This window comes from Chlamydotis macqueenii, chromosome 12 (assembly GCF_036417535.1).
Source record: "Chlamydotis macqueenii isolate bChlMac1 chromosome 12, bChlMac1.mat, whole genome shotgun sequence".
Lineage (NCBI taxonomy): Eukaryota > Metazoa > Chordata > Aves > Otidiformes > Otididae > Chlamydotis > Chlamydotis macqueenii.
Genome location: NC_141567.1, coordinates 20169172 through 20190900, shown reverse-complemented (window position 1 = coordinate 20190900; position 21729 = coordinate 20169172). Strand labels below are relative to the sequence as shown.

Genomic DNA, 21729 nt, shown 5'->3' with positions numbered 1-21729 from the left:
TCAAGCTCACTCTAGCGAGGTAAATGAGTACTGCTCGTATTGGGTATGTGAACAAAAATAAGGAAAGACTACATTGTGTGACTGTTAAAATCCAAACAAATTAAGGTTTCTGTGACAATGAAGAAATGCACTTGACCATTTACAGCAAAATAGATTTATACAATAACAAGAAGTAACTTATGGCCTTGTCCACCTGCAGATGAATTCCTTCAGCAGGTGCACACAATATATTGCTCAGTCATAAAAATATATATTATCTCTTTCCTTTAACATTTAGGTATATAAATATTTTACTGAAGAACATGCATCATTTAGATAAACAACCGCAAGAACATCCTCTGGAAACACAGGGTTCTTTGACATTTAGCAGTATAAAACGATTACATACACATAGCTATGAAAGTCAAGACAAACCGATACAGCAGTGAGCAGTCCGTTGTGTGCTAGTCCAAAGAAATGAAGCAGCTTTTGCAACAGATTATATCATATATACACACACAGAGAATGCATTGTTAATGGAGCAAGAATAGTATTGTTCCGTCTGCATATTCTTCAGTCTTGTTTGGACTCCAAACTTACTGATTACTTCTCTGCTCCTGTTTTCCATTCAGCTCTTGGTCAACTCTGCTTAGCAAAGAAAGCAGTAAAATTAAAACTTTATTAAGTAGTAGTTTAGTTCTCATATATTAAGCAAAACCTATCAGTCTTAACAGAAAATACAAAGTTTTTACATGAAAAAAGTTTTAGTAAGTATTAAGATTTTTATTAAATGCTTTCACAACAATGCTCTTAAAAAAAAAAAATCTATTTTCCTACCTTCCCCTAGAAATTAATTAAAATGGTTAAGATACCATTTAAGTAACTACAGCATTCAAAAGAAGCATTTGAAAAGTGCAAGTGAAGATTGACTATAGAAGAAAAAAAAGCAGGTTCCGTGCTTTCACTAATGAATGCAAGCAGGAATACAAATTCACAGGTAACAATACCATCAAGCACTACTGCTTTGATTAATTCACACACTGCAGAATAAGCAGTGAATAACCTTTAATGTTACAGCAATTAAGCCGAGAAGGTAACAGCACTGGTTGAACCAACAAAAGTTAACTGGCTCCTTAACTGCAATATTTTCACTATTAAGTTCAAAGACCCTTGTAATTACCCAGGACAAATTCACTATTGTGCTGCTAAAACTGGGTGGGTTTTTTAATTTCTTTTTTATTTATACATCTGCCTTGGGACCAGCAAATAAAATGTTGCTTTGCAGAAACCAGTGGATACCTGGCAGTCCTGCACAAGATGTACTTTTCATCTTTAACGTAAGAACAAGCTACAGTCCTAACCATATTTTCTGGACAACAAGTTGTGCACGGAGGTAGATTAATTTTAAAACCAACAGCAATTCTAAAGTGAGAGAAGCTAAGGCCAACAACCTAACTGCCTAACCTGCCTGTCCAGTCTCTCAAACAATAGCCAGCCAGTTTTTCAAAATGATAAACACAATGCTCTTCTAGGCCATGAACCCATTAAAAAGGGGGGTTGTTTGTTTTGGTGTTTTTGTTTGGTTTTTGTGGAGGTTTTGTTGTTGTTGTTGTTTGGTTTGTTTTGGTTGTGTTTATTTTTTTTTTGGCAGCTGTAAGAACTGAACCTAGTCTATAAGGATCCAACAGGTCTGCAGCGGTGGGGTCTAGAAGCAACAGTCCCCATCCAGTATCTGTTCACCCGCACAGTATGCAGCTGCAACTTAACCCTGTCCTCACTGCAGTGTCTTAGGAAAGGATGTTTTGACGTGACTTGCAGGACTTATCACAGGAAGTGTAAGAAAATACAGTAAACTAATGCAAACCAGCTATGCATAAACGTACAGCTGACAATATAAATCCACAGAAGTCTACAATATCCTAGCTTCCAAAGTGACTCACTCACAGCCAAAGAATTCCTACTGCCATCCTCAACACATTTAGGAGCTAAACTTCAACACATCTCCTTTCTCCAATTAGAATAAGTAATGCCAACAACTGCTTTCAACCCAATTAAAGTCTCAGTATAAAATAGTGCCTGTGATCTCTCCTGTGTACTTAAGTTTCACTTTGGAACATACGACGTTTTACAGAAGTGATGGTAGTATAACCAATGATACTGACAAGGACACTAAGAAGTGCTTGCCATACTGGAGATTTTTAAGTTTTTATATTACTGTCAAATGTTTCAGGTTTGCATCCTGAATACAATGGGTCTTGCAACAGAATTGGGCCAAATTATGCACACTGGGGGGGAAAAAAAAATCAAGTACAACTGTTATTCAACATGTACTGAAAGGGTTTCTTGAATTTGACAAGCTTAGTACTTCAGATTATACGCTACAAGATTATCACTTCAGTGGAATAACTCCTAAAGCACGTTTAACACTTATCACTAGCTTTACCTGCTAGCTTTCAGAAAGAATTTAATTCCTTTTATGTTAATCTCTCAGTGTTCCTCTCTATGTCCATTACCCAGTTTAGACAATAAACCTCTCTCAATAGTTATGCACACACAGGAAGAGTAATAAAAAAAGCAAAGTTAGTAGCAAAACCTTTCAGTACATTTGTTAGTGACAGAGTGAAAAAAAAATAATGTTTCCATTCAAAAAATTTCATCAGCTGCTGGAATAGCTTGAATAGTTAGCAAGAGACTGAAAATGAAGGAAATGAGAGTCCAATGTTTATTAGCAAGGAACATAGGCACTGCAAATACAAACAGCACTAAAACCACTAATTTTGATTGTGTCTGTGCAAGTTAACAACTAAAGGTAGCGGGTATCAAAGATACAAAATACAATATTAGAACTTCTTCCAGAGTTGCATCTCTTGCTACTGCACAGCTACAGCTTCTCACCTAAAACCAGCTCTTCCTCCAGACATCACTTCTGGTTAGAAACAGTGAAACCTGACTTAATTGATTCACAGAGAAGCACTACTTTTGCCTCTTAACGATTCAGCTGAAAACTGAAGTATCCCCTTAAAAGAGAGCATCTCATGTACCAGTAATAGAGACTATTCATAAATATCTGTTTGAACACTCAGGGTGAGTTCTTTTAGATGATACACTGTACTTGCAGGCATAGAAACTTAGTCACTAGTGCATGTTTATATTTACAAATCCTTATTCCTTTTCGCAAGCCAATCAACTGGGAGTTAGTTGCAGTGCAAATCATCTTATCTAGATGCAACCCTAATCAAAATATGAATATACCTTTTCTGTTTCTTTCTAAACTTTTCTTCTTCATACCTTTGTGAGGAAAAGTTTGATTTCAGTAAACACAACATATGAAGGCCAAATTCAACAAAAGCTGCAAACTCTGTCAGTATCAGTATCAATACAGTTTGTAGAAACATACCAAGTTTTTAAACTGATATCATCAAGAAAAAATACATTGTAGCTCCAACATTTATAAGTATTAAACAAGAAACATGAAGATTTAGTCACTATACCAATTTCATACAATTTCATGTACAGTGGTAACATCCATCCCTAAAGTCTGTATTCATAACAATTTGAAGCCAGATATGATCTTTCACAGATGTCTGAGAATTAACTCCAGAAGTCAACCAAGTTTAGCCTTTGCAGAACAGTTAAAGGTTCATCAATACAGAAAGGAGTCTTTCAACACTTGGAATGATAGTCTGAATATTCGTAACATATCCTTCAAAAGCCCCAATAAAAACAGATAGATATATATATATATATTCTGAAGATAGCAGAAGGCTGCTTCAGCATTGTCATGTCCTTCCTCCTTTCCTCCCTGCCCCAAGAAAACAGCGTTTTCCCTACTGTATAAAAAGTTACGTTATGCAACTGGTACCAGCTGAATGTTTACTGCAATAACCAGCAATCTGCAGGGGTGGTGGGGTGGAATTTGTTCATTTGTCCAACCTGACTGTGCCCCTCTGTCCACACAGTGAGACTACGCTATCTTTCCTTACTGAGTTCCCAGTTTGTGATCATCTATCGTGACACACACTCTACAGGTTTGGCATGTTATACTCTCTAATAGGCTGATCAATTTATCATCACAATTGTTAGTATTTTCATCTGGCTTTAAGACCTAAGTTTATGATTTACACTCTATTACTGCACCCACACATGCTATCAACAACAGGATCATCACTGCATTTTGAGAGCAGAGTTGTGCTGACGTTAAAACGGATATAGATATCTGGAGGAAAGGAAAAGGAGAAAGCCAAGGACATTAATGCTGCCTTCACCTCTTCACCAAAGTAATTTTAGAACTGTTATGGGTAGAGATTTAGGATTTTTCCACCACAGCTCTCCTTTTAAGTGAAATCCCAATCCAAGTGATATTTCACCGCTTCACTTGTTCCACATTTTAGCATGAACACTGAAGATACTATACGTAATTTCAGTATCAACATGGCCAGAATTTCTCTCACAAGCCAGTTTAGTATACTAAGGGATAGAAGAACTGGGATGAGGCCTTGTCTCTAAAGACCAATTCACACACTGTAACTCTGTAATTACATATGATACTATTGTGAAAATCCCTCTACATCAACGTTTTGACCAATCCAAGCTACTGCGAACCAAACTGCAGTCAGCAACGTGATCAGACGTGGATACTCCTCCTAGAGATAGCAATGACCTGAGTTAAATTAAGTTTTATTAAATGCAAACTATTACATTCAAACCAATCATTGAATACAATATATACCAGTTCTAAAACATGGTCAGTGTAGAACATGTTTGAATAATAAAACGTACTGTTTTATGCATTCTGGGATGACAACGTATTCCATGGGGATGAGTTCAGCTAGTTCTGCCAGGGTAAAGACATACCTAATTTTTTGGCTGAATTTTGAGCTGTGGAAGAACAAATGTAAGGTACAGTTACAACTTAAAAATTTTTCAGTAGGTCAATATTAAAACAGTTTTTGAAGTTCACTTTAAACAGTTGTGAGGATTTTTTTTTTTTAAAGAAATAGCTTCCAGAGCATTACCTAATAAAAGGTTTTGTGATGGCCAGAAGTGTTCTGATGAACCAAGAAGGATGAACTATGATTAATGATTTCAGATTTTTCCTTAACCTGAAGGATTCAAACAGCAAACAATTACTAGAACAAAAAGGCAGCTTAACAAGAAGAGGTTTTTTAATATATAAAAAGTATGGTTTTGCACGCACAACTGTCACAAATCTAGTGTTCTGACATTCCATTAGAAATTACCATCATCATCACCACACAACTCTATAGTCAAAATTTAAGATGCAGTATCAGTTTTACAACAATGAGAAGGAAATAACATTTCAAAGTGAAGTTTCTTTGAATCTTTTTACACAGCTAATGAAGTGGTTCACGAAAGACCTCCTGTCCTTATTAGAGTATCATAGTAATACATGAAGTTTTAAGGATATTCTATGTGGTAACAGTATTCTACTACTACTATTTTTTTTTTTTTTAAGTGAAGAAAGAGGCCTGCCTGTAGCATTCCTCCACATTGTCTAGCTTAGGTTTTAATTAAGATTTAATTTGCTTAATTAAATCTTAACCAGTAGGTACCAGACACCACATTAAACAGTAGTTTTTCCTAAATATGTATATAATTCAGCATGTGAATACTGTAAGAAAACACTGCAGAGCTCCTTACCTTCTATCAATTTGCTGGTAACATTTCCTAAGCCAGCCTAAACTTGGCATTTTTCTCCTTGTTGTTGCTCCATTCAGGTAAACTATCATATAGTTCTCTGCTACTAACAGCTCTAAAGTGCCAATTACATATCTGCAGAGAGAAGCAAAGAAAACTTTCAAGTGAAGATCTGTGGATATTAAAGCAATTCCTAGTAGTGCTCAAATATATTTTAAAAATATAGAGTTGGCAACAGCGTTGAGCAACTCCCCCCCCAGAAGCACATGTAGTTGCTTTTCTATTTGTTACCTTTCCCTCGTCTGAAACATAAAAAGCTTCAATAAAAAGAGAGAGAAGTACTTGCCCTTACATTGAAGTGCCAAGTTTCACAGTGTGAAATTAAAACAGTACTCAGAGGATTACTTACTTAAATAGATTGTCCATTAGGTATCTGTAGTTAGGCTGGCTGCTTTCAGGCATAAAGCAAACAGCAAACACAACAATGGCATTTAACCCATCACCATAATAACCTAAAAACAAAGAAAAAAGCAGCAGTTGTGACAAAGGTGACTATACATTCACTACAGTTACACAAAGTCAAGCATTCAGTAAGATTTATCATTATTTACCTTAAAAAGATATACAAACATCTATTCTATATGGATGAATTCATACAGTTAAAGTAAACCTCAAGATTTCTTTTTCAAGTTTGTCTACTTCTAAAGAAATAGCTGAAGTTGATGCAAATAAACTGCTGTACCTACAATCAACATCTCAATACAAAGTCTCGATATATTTAATAACATTTTATATAGTCAACTCTTCTTCCAATCTAAACTCCAGGAACTGTTGTGCAGAGTCATTAAATTGATTTACGCCTTAGTAGATCTACAGGTAATGCTTGCCACACACCTAAACCCCAAAAAATTACACCGGTAGCACTGACACCGTAGAACGGATAAGCACATCTTATTACACATATGCATGTTAGCAGCTTCATCTGAACACGCGTACATTTTGGAACTTCAGTTTAATGGGGAAAAAACAGGAGATCAACCATATGCCTTAATACTGCAACAAATGAATCATCACATGAGCATTCCTGTGCCACTCCAACCCAGCTTAAAGAAGTTTCTCAAGAGTTCGCCTCTGCACATCACTGATCCTTACCACCATGACTGATAACTTTTTTATACGGTTCAATTGCCTTCATGTCCACCCTATGGTCCTGTTCTCCAATCCTAAACATTCGCCAGCGTCGGCCATCATCCTTCTCCTCTGTTGCAGTGTATTCAGTGAGTGATCCTTTCCTAATTACATCAGTAGTTTTTGGTTTTGGAAGATCATCTGCCAAAGTCAAAACATGTTCAAGATCCATTATGAATACTATCTACAGTGACAATCAATTACAGCACAGGTTAACCACTTTGCTATTTAATCTATTTTAATATTCTTCAGCCAGTCAGACATTCTATCTGACATAGTTCCTTCAGTCATTACAAAATAGGATCTCATGGGTGTCATATATATTTATTCAAAATACTCTACGTTGTCAGGTTTCCACTGACTAATTTTCAATGTTAAAATACATAACAAATTTCCATTCATGTAGGAAGCCTAATTAATTGTAGGCTTTGAGAACACAGACCTTGATGAATCTCACCAAAATAGACAAAGTGGTTAACACCAATGATAATTACTCAAGTTGCTTGATCACAGATTTACATAAAAGCATGATTTAAAACACTGACAGTATCTTGCAAGCAGACATGCAGGCAAATCTATTAGAAATTAAATCTAATTCACATGTGTGCAATCAATATATATGAAATTTATGGTGACAGCAATCTGTAAAGCAATTTGCTCCAATTAAATGATGATTCTTGACTTGGTTGCACAGACCTTACCCAAAGCGAGAAAAACCTACTGCAAGTTAGTTGTCTGTTCCCAAGATAAAGCTGTTAATTGAAACTATCCTTCCAGGAAAATGAAGGCAGCAGCATTAAAGGAAGAAAAGACAGAAACCCTTTTCAGCCACTTTCAAAAACAAGGCACAAACATCTGGAACATTTCCTTCACACCATTGCAAAACTAACCCTAGATACCTAATCTTCTTCAATAAAATGATGAAAATCCTTTTACACAGCTAAACCCACAGTCTGTTATGAAAATTCACCTGCAATATGTCTGTAGCTATTAAAAAACCCTTATTCTAAAGGGTGTTTCTTCCTCCATTTATAAGCTATCTTGGGATGAAGAATAGGTAGTGTTTAATACATAACAGTGAGAAGAGAGCTTCCTGATTACTCAGGAATTTAAATTATTTTATTTACAGAATTTAAAAAAAAACTAATTGAGTTGACATGTTTACTTAAAGACATTCTTACGTCACAGTCTACCAAAGTTAAAGACTTCATCTGTTTGACCAACAACAGTTCCTGGCTTACATAAAAGGGCCTTAATACATGATTAAACTGCAAGTTTACAACTTCTGCTTTAAATCCTACATAGAACTTTTATTGCAAGTAAAACTAGTTAGAACCTCCAGGTTTTGCCTATAAGAATAAGATTACATCTCTAGTAATTTCTTAAAATAAAGATAATTGCTAATGTGGCTATAGCTAAGTTAACTATCAAGTAATTTCAGAATTCCTTGACACAAAATAGAGGCTCTTCTACCACCTCCAGTCAATCCAGAAAACAGGCAAACTCTAAGGCTACTGACCTTTTGCTATTCTCACCACAATAAGATATGAGATCAGGTGTTACCCAGTATTTTTAGAAATACCATTCAGTCCTCCTTAAATACAAGGGCTTGCAATTCATCGATTTCCACCTAGCTAATCTAGAACCTGTATCCCTTCATATAGTTCACCTCTATTTAAAACTGAACTATAATACATGTAAAACACCTCTTTTTTTTTCCCCAGGTTGGTTCTTAAAAACATACTGCAACACAGAGGATTTCCCATTACTTGTAGTCTTACAGGCATTTAATGACATTCACCTAAGTTTACTCGGAGCTACAGCTATTATGCTGCCTGTTTGCTACTCATCAGTCGAGGTCTGATTTGCACTTTAAAACTTCATTGTGCCTATCTTCAGTTTCTAATCTAATTACTCCTTTTACGTTGTTCCTTTTGAAATATTCATAGTTATTTCCCACTTGAAAAACTGCTGACCTGCACATAAGAAAATAGAAATATTTTACGACATCAGACAAAAGTAACAAAATACTTACCTTCCCATTCAAACTCATTGCTGTTTTCTGAAGGAGTATCTAAATCGTCCAAATCAATCTCTCCACTCCCATCCAAGTCATCAGACAACACCGATTCCTCACTGCGATCCAAAGTTAAGCTGATATCTGGGGCCGCTAGTTTCTTCTTCACTTTGGCTCCATTGACTTCTGTATTTAAAAAAAGCAAATTATTTATTTTCAAAGCTAAAGTGAGTTTAATAAGCAGATAAAGAAGACAGAAAAGCACAGTGCCTTCTCAGAATACATTGTAAGTTAAGGCCATAATATACATGATGTATCTTTGGAATAAGAATTAAACACAGCATGAAAAGAACAGCACTTGGAGGTCAAAGTTCTCAAGTCCTCAAGAGCTTAAGTTTAGTCGACTGCACACACACTATGCTCACAGTGGTAGACCACCATACTCACTGCAGAAGAAAAATCTGAAGTGCTGCCATCACCTAAGCAACTACTGCCCACGCTAGCTGTGTCAAAGTGTTCTAGGTAAGATTCTAGATACACTAAGTCTTACAAATAGCGCAATAGGTTCTGACTGGACATGGGGAAACATAACCCCCATTTTCAAAAAGTGAAACAAGGAAGACCTGGGAAACTACAGGCAATGTTCTTACAAGGCCACAAAGTGGAGTGAAACTAAGATAGGCCCTAACTGATGCACAGGAGCCAAATGATGACCCAAGATTTTAAGACAGGTCAGGAAGTGAGTTCAATAATTCATTTTTGTCCAGTATTACCTGGATAGCTCTGTTCACGGGGAGGACGAAGAGTCTCATTTTATTCCAAAACTCTTTTCTTTCTAGACAAGATGTTTATAATACCCTTCATATATAAAAATATCATTTATAATGCTGTTTCCTCAAGCCTGACTAAAAAAAAAAAAAAAAAACAAAAAAAAACCAAACACCAAACCAGAAAACTATCCCAAACCAAAACGGAGCTTTAAAAGAGCCATCTAAGTAGGAAGCAGTGAGCTTGTCTGGAGTGGAATGTTCTTACCAGCTTCAACTTCTGTTCCAGCTGCAGCCAATATATCTGACTCAACAGGATCATCCTCTGGCAGGGGCCTGGTGCACAAAGTAGAAACCATTGTAACAAAACTAGTTTCTTCTTTTTAAAATAGCCAACTAAATGCCAGATACTTAGACTCATGCAGTGCTAAAAAAAATACTGTAGGATAGTACTGAACTAGATTTACTTATATCGTAAGTTCAAGCTTTCAGCAAACAAAGCACCAAAATAGCAGAAAATTCCTTTACAGCATTCAAGTGACCTCCTGCTGATGTGACAAATGTCAAGCTACTGCTTTCTAGCAGTGTGTCATCCTTAAGAAAACTTGCCATATTCTTGCTTGAGAAAATTTGACATTAAATACAGTACAGAAGTACTTCAGTCATGTTATTGTAGAATGCCTCTGAAGTCAGTTGTTTTAGTTTCTTTGTAGGCCCAAGCAGAAATGTTGCTTAATGAAACATTTGGGCCTTCAGACACTGGTAATAATATACAAACAATGTAGTTTCAGAAGATTACCACAGAAAACAAACGAAGCCAAACTCAGAAATTTTCACTTTGGTAACACTGGAAGCTTCAACAGTGGCATTCCTATGTTTCTGAACTTACATCTCAGCACGAAGTGATCCCTTTCCAGACCATAAAGAAACCATTAGGAAACACACCGCAAAACCTTCTCAACACTACTATATTAATGGAAATCACTTCAAGATGATTACTGAGCGTTAGTTCACTAGGAAAATAAAGAGGTAGCTTATTCTCATGTTAAGTATTTCATTTGAATTACTTTAAAAAAAAAATTTCAAAACCTTGGAAAATCTTCATCTTGCCATTCTTCCTTAAACTCAACACCTTCCATTCTCCAGCCAACTTGAATTGCTAATAGACACTCCTGATCAGCAAGGACCTCTTGTCTTCAGGACAGTGGGCTAAAGAGGAGCTGCAGGAACGTAACAGAAGGTGCTAGTTCAATACTATTGTAACTCCCATACTTGAAACGCATCCTTTCATTTATCACCAAGTTGAAGTATTATGCAAGGGGTAAAAAAAAAAAAAAAAAACAACAACAACAAAAAAACCAACACACAAAAAAAACCACAAAAAAACCAACCCCAAAACCCAAACACCAGGGAAAAGTTTAAGGTTTTTTTTTTTTTTTTTAAAATACAAAACTGCTTACAGAACAGTTTATCATACAGTAATTTAGGTGGAAGGGATCTCATAGTCCAAAGCCCGGCTTGAGCAGGATCAACCTCAGTTAAAATCAAGTCCCTGAGCCATCTGATCCATCATTTAGGATTACACCAGTTCACTCCAAACTTGGAGAAACCCAACGGCTCTCTAGATTCTATAGGAGATATTCAGTAAGTGTATATTGAGGGAAAAAACCCAGATGGTCAGATCTAAAATACAACCCAGTTCTTAAAAAAACCCACCAAACACACACTTTAAAAATAATTATTTCAGAAAGCGTTTTCAGATAACTCACCCTGTGATGTCCAAGTCAAGCTGTGTTTTCTCAGGCTCACCCATCACCAGCAACAAGCAATCCCCAATAATGGAATATAATAAACCATTCTGCTGACATACAAGTCCAAACCAGCTGAAGCTCTTGGCTGCGTTGGCTCTAAGGATTGGCAGGAACAGGTAAACTTATCAGTGAAGATGTTAAGAAAAACAACACTAATCAAAACAGGAAACTGAATATTTTGAAATGCAAAGAAACAACTAACACAGAACACCAGCAAGTACAAAGCTTGAATGCAATTATACTGCTAATTAAGCCAGAGAGACCATTTACACGGCTAAAAAGAAACAAGTTACACTTACTGTTCGGTAGGATCACCTTCCACAACTGATCTCAACTTCTCTTCTCCTGATCTGATTACAACCACAGACTGATTTTAAAACGTCCTAAAAGAAGCTACACTACACAAGAGGATTCATAAAAAAAAATTTAAAAAATTAAAGACTTTTTTTTTTAAAACTGCAGTACCAGAGACAAATTAAACACTAATGACCAAAGTTTAAGCTTGTTTTACTGATATTTTCCTGCTTATCTCACCCAGGAAATTGAAATAAACTTTCTAGAAGATAGCAACCTAGTTCCTCTTAAGGGTCAGACTCTCCTTGTTTGAGCTGTTCAGCCCCTGCACTGCTCAGTAGCTAGCAGTATGTGCCTGTGCACACAATCTCCAAGAAGTCACCCCCAGCAATTGTCCTCCCAGCTCTCTCCTTCCTGTCTGTCCTTTTTAGCTCAACACTGTTTGGAATAGTTCCTTGCTGCTTGAATCATATTACTTTCCTCATGAAACGTCCTGTCTTTCATTAAGATGTCGATTTCCTCAGCATACAGTTTCTGCTGGGTACTAACCTGCTGAGTGTTTGCAACAATGGCTTAAATATTTGCTTGGAGATAAGATCATATTTTGATCAGTAGTAACAGTGATACGTGCATAAGTTCCTTATGCATTTGTTTCAGGACATTAAGATGAAGCATAAGAAGTTAAAGAAATTAAAACTGACAGTAGGAAAAAAAACAACCACAAACCAGCCCTATGACTGTGCTGATGACTATAAGATGCTGCTCCTGAGCTCGCCTGCACTGCCTTCACAACACAGTTACCACAAAACAGTTTAAAGCAGGGCTTTGCTCCAAGACTTGACCAGTTTTCTCACCACACTTCTGAAGAATACCAAACACCAAGCAGCACCTACTAATTTCAGATGTACAGCATTTCAGTGCAGAAGCAATTCCGACCTGCGTGTATTTCATTCCATAAACCTGACACACTAATACAGGCACAGCGTTTCAAAGTTACTCACACTATAATCAATGTTTAAGACACTTTTCCAAAACACTTCTCACATGACTTACAGAATTCTCAGCAGCAGCTTCTCATTAAGGTAGATTTGAAAGCAACCATTCACTAAATACCACATAGTATAACTGGAAACAACTTACAAGGCAAGTTCCAAGTTCAACATCAGATAAGCTTGAATTTAGTTTTTCAGCATCCTACTTTACTTAACATGCAAAGTAGTTGTTTTGGATGCTTTGCCTTAAAGTCTCATGTACAAAAGCACTGTAATTTGTCAACTGGAAGAATGAGAAATTAAGGAGGAAGGGTAATCCCAGGAAAGTTAGGAGAGTGCCGACTTTAAAGTTAACTACTGAATAATTCTACATCACTAATACAAATGCTTGCAAAGAAGGGAAAAAACCTACTATTTTTGCTTACACAAACTAAAGCAGAGTTTAGAAGAGTCTTCCTACAGCTGCTGTGGTAGTGCTGACATCTTGTCTTTTTACTGTGTCAAAGTCTCTTTTTAATTCAGCTGTAAATTAAAGTCCTAAAAGCTTAACTTGAAAAACATAATATATTGTAATAACACAAGTGTTTATTAGTCATGTAAAAGAAAAACAATTAATTACCTGATACTAACACTCCTCCTCTTGGCCAACTCAAGAAGTTGTGGTTTCTGAACAGCAAGCCTGACCATTTTCACTCTCCATTGCCCATTACTTTCCATTTTACTTAAAGAAAGGGAACTGGAAGACTGGGAGCTAGCTGAAGCACATCTAGATGCAGGACCGCTGCGTGGTTCTGCTCTCTTACTGGAACCACTGGATTTTGGTGCTTATACTTGTAAGCATCTCAACAGGCAAGTTACAATATTACAAAAAGAAAAAAAGGTATCACAAGGGAACACATCACTTAAAACCCACTGCTCTTCCACAAAAGCTAACAAACGGATTTCCACTTCCAGAACACCAGGTTAAACCTACTTAAGTTTGCAGCTGAAGAGTATTACTGCTTGCACCAGAAGCCAAACATCAGTGTTCTCATCCTTTTCCTGGAAGAGGAGATAGTTTTCAGAGTTCTCTCATTAATACCGAGCTGGCTTAGTTGGTAGGTGCTGGAATACCAAACACAACAGTGTTAAGAAGCCTATTAGAAATTCCCTTTCTAAAAAATTTAGTTTAGAGCTAAAAGCTAAGACAGAGACCTTGATCTGTCCCAGGTACTTAAAAAAAAAAACAAACAAAAAAAGCAACCCACCAGAATGCATGAGGTCATTTTATTCATGAAGTGGAAGACTCCTTGCAAAATTTTTTTTTTTTTAAGGTTTTCACCCTTGACTTCTCAGAATACACAAATAAAGAGGAGTTACGCCTTTATATGGTCATATCTGCCTAGCCAATACAAAGACCTATATCCAGTCCCTGACCAGCAGCTCCGCGTTTGAAAGAGAATAAAGTTTATGTTGCAAGACAATTGCAATGATGAGCACACTACTGAACTATGCACCTGAGCTGCAAAGAACAGCATGCTGCCTCCATTTCAGAAAGCTGAAATCAACTTCAAGAAAAGATGAGCCTACTTTTTTCTACATTTCACCTTCAACATTTCAACAGAAACATTAACCGAGCATTAATTAATTCCACGTTCCATGCATTAAAGAGGTGCCTGTAAGAGTATTTTTCACATTTGATTTTACAGCAAGCCAGAAGAAACAGATATTTTCTGGTACACACATCCATGTGGCGTAGCTCACTGTAACTTCTAAATGTTTGTATAAACCCAGTAGCTTTTAGAATGCAGCCACACTAGCCACGACCGCAGGAAACACTTCCCAGGCGTGAAGATAGACATCCAAACTTTATCACTTGTAAGTCTGCATAATAAAGTGATGCAAAGACTTTAATTCATAACAAGACAATTCTTCATCTCTTTTTACTCCCTTCTTCAAAGCACAGATAATCACTCAGCTAAAAGACTAAGTTTTTGAACACGCCCTTGCTTTAATCTCTGAGGGTATGACTTCAATCTCCGCATCCAGAGCGACAGAAGAATCTGCATTTCTGAATCCCTGAGGTTCACTTAAAGGTAAACACTAGCTTTAGCTTGTCAGAGAACAGTCAGAGGTTATGCCCGGCCTAAACCCAATCGCTATTCCTTTGTAAGAGTCAGCTACGCACACAAGTTACCCGGACACAACCGACTGCTGCCCAGCGCGCTACCCCAAGGGCTGGAAACGAGCAGGCACCAGAAGGCAGCGCCGCCTCCTGAGCCGCAGCTCTGCCCCGCGCGGGACAGGGTCACCCCGCTCACACCCCCCCGCTCCCTGCGCGCCCGCGCAAGAGGCAGGCGAGCCCGGCCTCCGCAACCGCGGACAAACCCCAGCCCCGCCAGCGGGGCGCGCCTGAGGCTGGCGCGGCTCTGGCCCCGGGGCAGGGAAGGGGTTTTCAACTTTTAACACCGACGTGCCCAAAGCTTCCCCCCACCCCCCCCACCCCCGCCGCCGCCCGGGGAGCGCCGCGGCCTGGCAGCGGCTCTTCCGCCCGAGCACCGCCCCGGCAGGGCCCGGCGCAGCCTCGCGCCGAGCTCAATGCTCCCGCTTCGCCCCTACCACCGCCTCCGCGCCCCTACCTGGCGGGAGACGGACGGGGCGGGCGAGGGAAGGCGGACAGCGGGGGAGGGAACGGGCCGCGGCCTCGCCCCCGCCGCCGCGGAAACGGCCCGCCGCGCTGCGCGCCCCCGCTCACCCGGAAGCGGATACACCGCCGCACGCACATGACAGCCGCTCTCCGCGGGGCGGGCGGCGGCACTCAGCGCGCATGCGTAAAATAACGGCGCCGCCCGCCCTCTCTCCCCACCCCGGGCAGTTGGCGCGTGCGCAGTCTCTCGGCGCGCGGGGCGGGGCCGGCGCCGGTCTGAGGGGCGGAGGCGGCGGCGGGGCCGCGCCCTGCGCGCTCCTCCCGGGGCTCAGGGGCTCCGGCCGCCCACCCGGGAGCGCGGGCGGGAGCAGCCGTGCGGCTCGGCAGCTCTCAGCGGGAGGCGGTTAACGGCAGCTTCCCCCAGCCGTGGCGCGGGCAGCCGGTTGTCACGGGAAGGGTGACCGGGGCGGGCCGAGGCCTAGGCCGCGGCGAGCGGGAGGCGGGATGGAGCACAGGAAGGCCGCGCACAGAGCTCGGCGTGCTGGGCCCGGTACTGCAGGTGCTGGGGAAAGTACGAGACCAGTGTCGGGAGCCAGAGCGGAACCTTCTCTGCGAGGAAAAGGAGAACAGACCGTACCGGTATCACATACCGGCAAGGGAGCGGGAGCAGAGTTCTTGAGCAAAAAAAAACCCGAATCTCCACGTCATTTGAAATTACAGCTTCAGCTGTATAAATGAGGCAGCAACGGCATCCAAAATACAGCCTTTTGTGACGTAATGATATTTCATATGCACAACAGAAGCACAGGAAGTCCAGTAAATCTCATTTTAATCTTTTTCACATACTTAAGAACAGTAATGGTAGTCAGCATCGCTAGGAGGAGATCAAGATGGAAGGAAGGTTTTGGCTAAAATTAGGACTTGCCACCAACACATTGTTACAACACACAGCTACTAACTTGAGCACAGCTAAGCTGGTGCCCAAAGCTGAACGATGGAACAACAGCAGCCAAGCTTGGTTTGTTGTAGGGTACTGAAGGAACTTGGAATAAATGTGACAGATGTGGAGAAGAAGTGTAGAAAGAATCAAAAAACTATATAAAGGGGGCACAAAATGCATGAAGGAAAGCAGGAGAAAGAAAAATACCACTAAAGAACAGGAAGCACAGGCACCCGCAACCAGCAAAGATAAAATCTACGCATAACAGGAAAAAAAGGTAATTACAGAGGTAAATGAATTAGAGTACTGAAAATATATTTATAAGGAATTACTCTCATGCACAGCAAACAGCCTGAGGCTTGTAGGCATTACTGTAACATAAGTTTATCAGATAATAGTTACAAATGTAAGGCAAGAGGTAACTTAAGTATAAAGAAAGGGCGTGTAACTACTGGCAGGAGAAATACAGGAAAACAGGGAGGGGAAACAGCAAAAGGGAAAAAAATATTGTATCCTGCCACCTTTGATTATGTCACCATTTTTTGTTTGTGGAAGTAAGAGTGCCACAGAAGATGACCAGAGACCCATGCTTAAGGACATTATATTTTTCTGTCCGCTCCCAGCCGCACACCAAATTCGCTGTTTCTGGTGTGCCTACTTCAGAACTTCCTATGCCTGTAGCACCCCAGCTTTTAACAGAGAGGGTCTGATTTTCTGACTTTTCTGGCAAGTTTGTAAGGTAATTGCCTAGGTAGTGAAGACTGGCTGGCAAGAGATCCCAGCCTGCTGATTCTGAGTATCTGAACAGTTGGAATTATTCCAGAATCAGCTGGGTCTGAGCTGTGAAGATCAAGGGAGTCCGTGATTCCTAGAGGAGCACATTACATTACAGAAAAGATAAATTCCCTTTTATGGGTTGCTCAGTTAACATGGATCAAAACTTACCTATTAGTTATCTGATGCCTGAACACCCCTTATTTTACCAGCAAACTTAAGTTTGCAAAGTGTTGGAGTACAGATTTTCAGTCAGTACTGTTCTATTCTGGTTTAGATAAAGTAGAAAATGAGATTAAATTATGCTGTAGAGAATAATTTTATTACGCAGTAGATAATCTTCCTTGTCTTGCAACAGCAGTAATAAATAAAGGGCCACGATGACTGACTTATTATGTCAAAAGGTTGAAAGTTTTCCATCAAATTAATGTTCTAAGAAAAAATTAAGTCTCAAATACTTTTAATGCGTTTCTGCATGTGCTTCCATTGTTGATAAACTCAAAACTGTCTTCAAAAATGCACAAATGTCATCTGCAGGACACGCAACACCAAACTCGTGTCATGGTGGGCAGCAAAGGTCTGCAGTTTCCCGTCTCTTACACGGGGTGGCACGATGTAGCTGGAAATCTACCCGGTGTTCAAATGTAACACAGAAAACAAGCAAACAAGAGGTCACAGCCAACAACTAGGGAACGTTGAGTAATTCTATTTTTAAACATCAGACAATTGCAAATATAAGCAGATCCTCACATGAAAGGTTTACCAAGGAGAGCAAGCTTGAAGGAATAATGCTCTGTCGCATGAATTTTGTCTTCAACATGGGAAAAATCAACTTACACAAGTTCAGGGCTGAAATAATTTACAATCAACCTTTAAATAGAAAATAATCATCAAAAGCAGCAGAACACCAAAACATTCACCTTTTTTATGGTCTTTTCCTATTTTACTTATTAGAAAAATATTTTCTAGTAATCTAAAAAAAAAACCCCAAACCACTCGGCTAGATTAAAAATGCCCCCCTTTCAAGTCGTTCAGGGAACAGCTCGGAAATGTTGGAATTTTAGTCTGTCTCTGTGGGGTTGTATGTAGAGACGGCATTTGTAGAGAATTCCTCCTTGCCATTTTCCTTCCTTGCCACTTTTACAGAAAGTAAAATTACTGGGGTTTTTCCAACTTTATTTTGCCCTTTTTTTGATGATAAAGGTTTTTTTGCTGTGGTTCACCTCTGCTTTTGCAGTCCATGCACATAATTTGGCTCCCGTCACAGACACCTGTGGGTAGCAGCTTTCAGAGACGTGGACGTGAAGTAGGTAGCGCGTAATATTTTGCCTCACTTCTGATATTCCTGTCAGGTACATCATCACCTCTTTAAAGCCATTCTATTGTGATCAGCTGAGTTTCGTAGTTGCGTCCTCTTTGCATATCATGGGGTAAATTATTGAGCAGAAAGTGACCCTCACCACAGTCCTTCCCTGTCCCTGAGTACTTTCTCCCAAACCTCCCTGAGGAACTCCAGCTACAACCCATGATACTGTAGTGGACTACTTCTTCTTAAGCAGAATTGCACTTCACATCTCCTAGCACTCCTCCCTGATATTTTGCCTTTTTCTATCTCTGAACAAATATCTTGTTGAAAAGAATTTAAGGTCTACGTCAGGTCTAAGTGAAGATCTTGTGTTGAGATTTCAACTAGAGAAGTACAAAAATAGAAAGAAATGCGCATCTTTCGTAAGTCAAACCAAACCCCAGACCGTTGCCATTTCAAAGACATAGCTCTTACCTACATACAAAATCCATATGTGTATGTGCAATTTTCAGTTTTTAATATATTTTTCCTGTCGGAGAGCATCACAGTTGGTTGGTACAAAGAGCCATACTGAGAGAAAGTAAGAGCCGACTTGCTAGCCACGAGAGCCACATGCTAGCCATGTCTGCATTTGTATGTGGGGTGAGGGAGGATATAATGATTATTTTGTCATAGAAGATACTGGTGTTCTTCATTAGTATTTAAATAAGATTTCTGTATCAGCAAGTTAAAGGTGAAATATATTGCCATTAATACCGTATTTGCTAACTACTATGTTCTCAAGAAAAATAGATATTCATCCTAAATTTTAATCCCAATAACTGTGGGAATAATGTGGAAAAATAAAAGCAATAGGAGATGTCTTGCATCTGCCTTTTCCACTTAAATACTGTTAAGACAATTCCAGTGCACCAGTAGAAATGCAGACAAACGTGTGGCCGTATACTGTTAATTCACATTTCTGAAAGTGTCCCTGTCTCAGAAAAAGGAGATAGTCACACCTCGGTACAGCTCACTGCTGGTTTCTGAGGTTATTTTCTGCATAGGTATTTTTGACATGGTAAACACTCATACCTTACTGTGCCTTGTAAAAAAATGATCTTTGCCATTTGCAGTATCGGCTTAATGTCTACCATAATGCTGTGTTAATAATATTATTTTTATCATATTGTGGTCAGAATCCAATGTCAACTGTGAGTGAATCACACCAGGAAAATATCTATGTGTACTCAAAAAATCTGCAACTTCCTTCGCATGAAACTGTTCAGCTCTCAGTCTGCGTTTCTGTGTGTTCCCATGGTCAGGCTGTTATTCATACTTGCATGCGGTACGAATTCAGTGATACTTGGTTCAGCTCACTTCTTACAGTTTCTGAAAAAAACATGAAGTACCCTGTTACATGGGCAGAAGATATCTTTGCTGGTTGAGCTTGAGGGGAAAACTGGATACAATTATATATTCTTTTAATTATTCATGACTTGGGTCTGAAGTGAATGTGTATACGTTTTTCACTTATTCGCTTTATAAAATTCAAAACTAAGCCCAGAAGCAGTTTTATTCTTGGCAGTGTGACAAGTTTCCTTTCCTCAACAAACCAGTCAAAGGAATTGCTCCTCAGAGAGTTTGTCATCCTCGCGTATCCCAGCGAGTCGGGAGGGGAGCTGGCATTCATTACACCCCCCCTCACACGTGTGTGTGTGCACTCCCTCCCTCCCTCTCTCTCTCTCTCTCTTTCTCCCTTTCTTACTGTGACAACAAGCCCATCTCAGAGGACTGTGTTTGTATCTAGCATGTGGTTTCGTCTGTGTAGCTGATTTGCAGTTCATTACTCCAGAAAGCATTGCCCAGTTCTGGTAAGGACAGTATATCCATCCATATTCTGCTTATTCCGCCTCCTCTCCCTGGTGCAAGACAGTTTAGAGAGAGGGAATTTGCTCCGTTTTGCGGAACAGCTAGAGCAAAAGCAGTGCAGGAGCCAAAGCTGATGTAAACATACATTAGGAGATTGTTTGGATCTGGCCTGTCAGGCTGCTGGCAATGCACTGTGCTTCCTTGGGAGACATGCAAATTTATGGGACACAACTTGACATGATTAAGGCAATGCATACAGAAGAGGTAATTGCCCTTCAGCAAGAGAATGATGTCAAGAACCAATGATTCTTTACGTTCTTGGCAGTGCAGGTGCGATCACGAAATAAGGGACCTCTTGCAGGTTCATTATAATTTAGGTGTCGCGTTGGGTATTTTAAGCTCTTTTTTTCCAGCTTTTATGGTTGTATTACTGTTAGTTGTTTGTCTTGTAGGGGAACCTAAGGACAACGGTCGATTTGTAATCTTCAAAAGCTAAATCTGTATCTGCAGATACTGCGATAGCTTACAGTAGCTTGGTGAGTCTGGAGAAAACAAAAATAAAAAAACCAAACAACAACAAAAAGGAGGAGTTAAAATAATGCCACAGGGAGGCATCAACTTCTGCTGTTCACTCACAGCAGTGAGGTTCCTCACTTTGAAATTTAATTATCAGAGGCACTGACACTCCTCGTTGACAGACATGTGCTCAAAACTCATCCACATGCCTGAGTGGAGTCAGATTCGTCTTGTGCCAGGCTTAATGAGAAATTACTGATCACTACCTGGGAATCTGGGGGTAAGAACGGCTGAACTTAAGGTGAAAGACTCCATATCCTATTACTGCTCCCCTGAGCCAGCCTAGCAAATAGCTAACTGTAATACCTTAATTAACCATGTGTTAGAATCAACCTTATTCTCCCTTGCAAGCTGTACACATGGCTAATTACATTAGGTAAGCACACAAGAGCGCGAGGGAAGCAGGCGTTAGTGCTGTGGTGGGGCAGTTAGATTTCCCACTGTACTGCATGGCAGGGCAAGTCTGGCGGCACTGGGGCGATGTTTTTGAAATGGCACCCTTTAATTTAACGTTACCCTTCCAACCTCCTGGACAAAACAGGCACAATAGACAAAGGATTTGCATTTTGTCTTTGCATTCCTTTCCCCTGTTAAGTTTGGCAAAGGAAGAAACTAGTAGGAAAAGCACAAAGGGTGTAGCTCTGGAAGCTGTCATCTTTCATACGCCTGCTATCCAGAGAGCCTCCGACACAGGCGTTCTGCTGCTTTGAATGCTCATGAGCCCACGTGCCAGTACAGCCTCGCTGTGCTGGGAGCCCAGTGAGAGGAAAGTGCGGAGCGTGGAGTGTTCTGGCTGTGCACAGCTGGCACATGATTCATCAGGGACTCGCACCATCTGGTACAGATGAGAGTCTATCACGTTACACGGTGCCTTTATCAGAAACAGGGACTTGGAAGAACATCACAAAGCTATCATTAGTTTCCTGCTGCAAATTTAACTTTTGAACTAC

At 39.8% G+C, this 21729-nt stretch overlaps 1 protein-coding gene across 6 annotated transcripts; it reads right to left on the bottom strand.

Moving 5' to 3' along the window:
- Positions 1 to 15446, bottom strand: BNIP2 (BCL2 interacting protein 2). 6 transcript variants are annotated; one of them, XM_086757083.1, is made up of 13 exons: positions 15325 to 15415; positions 13680 to 13810; positions 11379 to 11516; positions 10699 to 10829; positions 9878 to 9945; positions 8861 to 9028; positions 6790 to 6966; positions 6047 to 6149; positions 5641 to 5772; positions 4995 to 5081; positions 4759 to 4857; positions 3232 to 3267; positions 1 to 624 (listed from the first exon to the last, which is right to left on the bottom strand). In XM_086757083.1, the coding sequence occupies exons 4-13, from the start codon at positions 10746 to 10748 to the stop codon at positions 576 to 578; spliced, it is 969 nt and encodes a 322-aa protein (XP_086613209.1). In that variant the 5' UTR covers positions 10749 to 10829; positions 11379 to 11516; positions 13680 to 13810; positions 15325 to 15415; the 3' UTR covers positions 1 to 575. The 6 variants fall into 6 exon arrangements, with proteins under 6 accessions (XP_086613209.1, XP_086613208.1, XP_086613210.1 ...); XM_086757082.1 differs by lacking the exon at positions 13680 to 13810 and having other exon boundaries at positions 15325 to 15446; XM_086757084.1 differs by lacking the exons at positions 13680 to 13810; positions 15325 to 15415 and adding an exon at positions 11720 to 11770.
- Positions 15447 to 21729: the final 6283 nt, after the last annotated feature.

Bases quoted from the DNA above. Each gene is read 5' to 3' on its own strand.
- BNIP2 (XM_086757082.1), bottom strand. From the start codon at position 10,748: ATGGAAGGTGTTGAGTTTAAGGAAGAATGGCAAGATGAAGATTTTCCA. The intron at 5,773-6,046 runs GTAAGTAATCCT...TTCTCTCTGCAG, and splicing joins CTAATGGACAATCTATTTAA to ATATGTAATTGGCACTTTAG. The intron at 5,082-5,640 runs GTAAGGAGCTCT...TGAATCCTTCAG, and splicing joins TACCAGCAAATTGATAGAAG to GTTAAGGAAAAATCTGAAAT.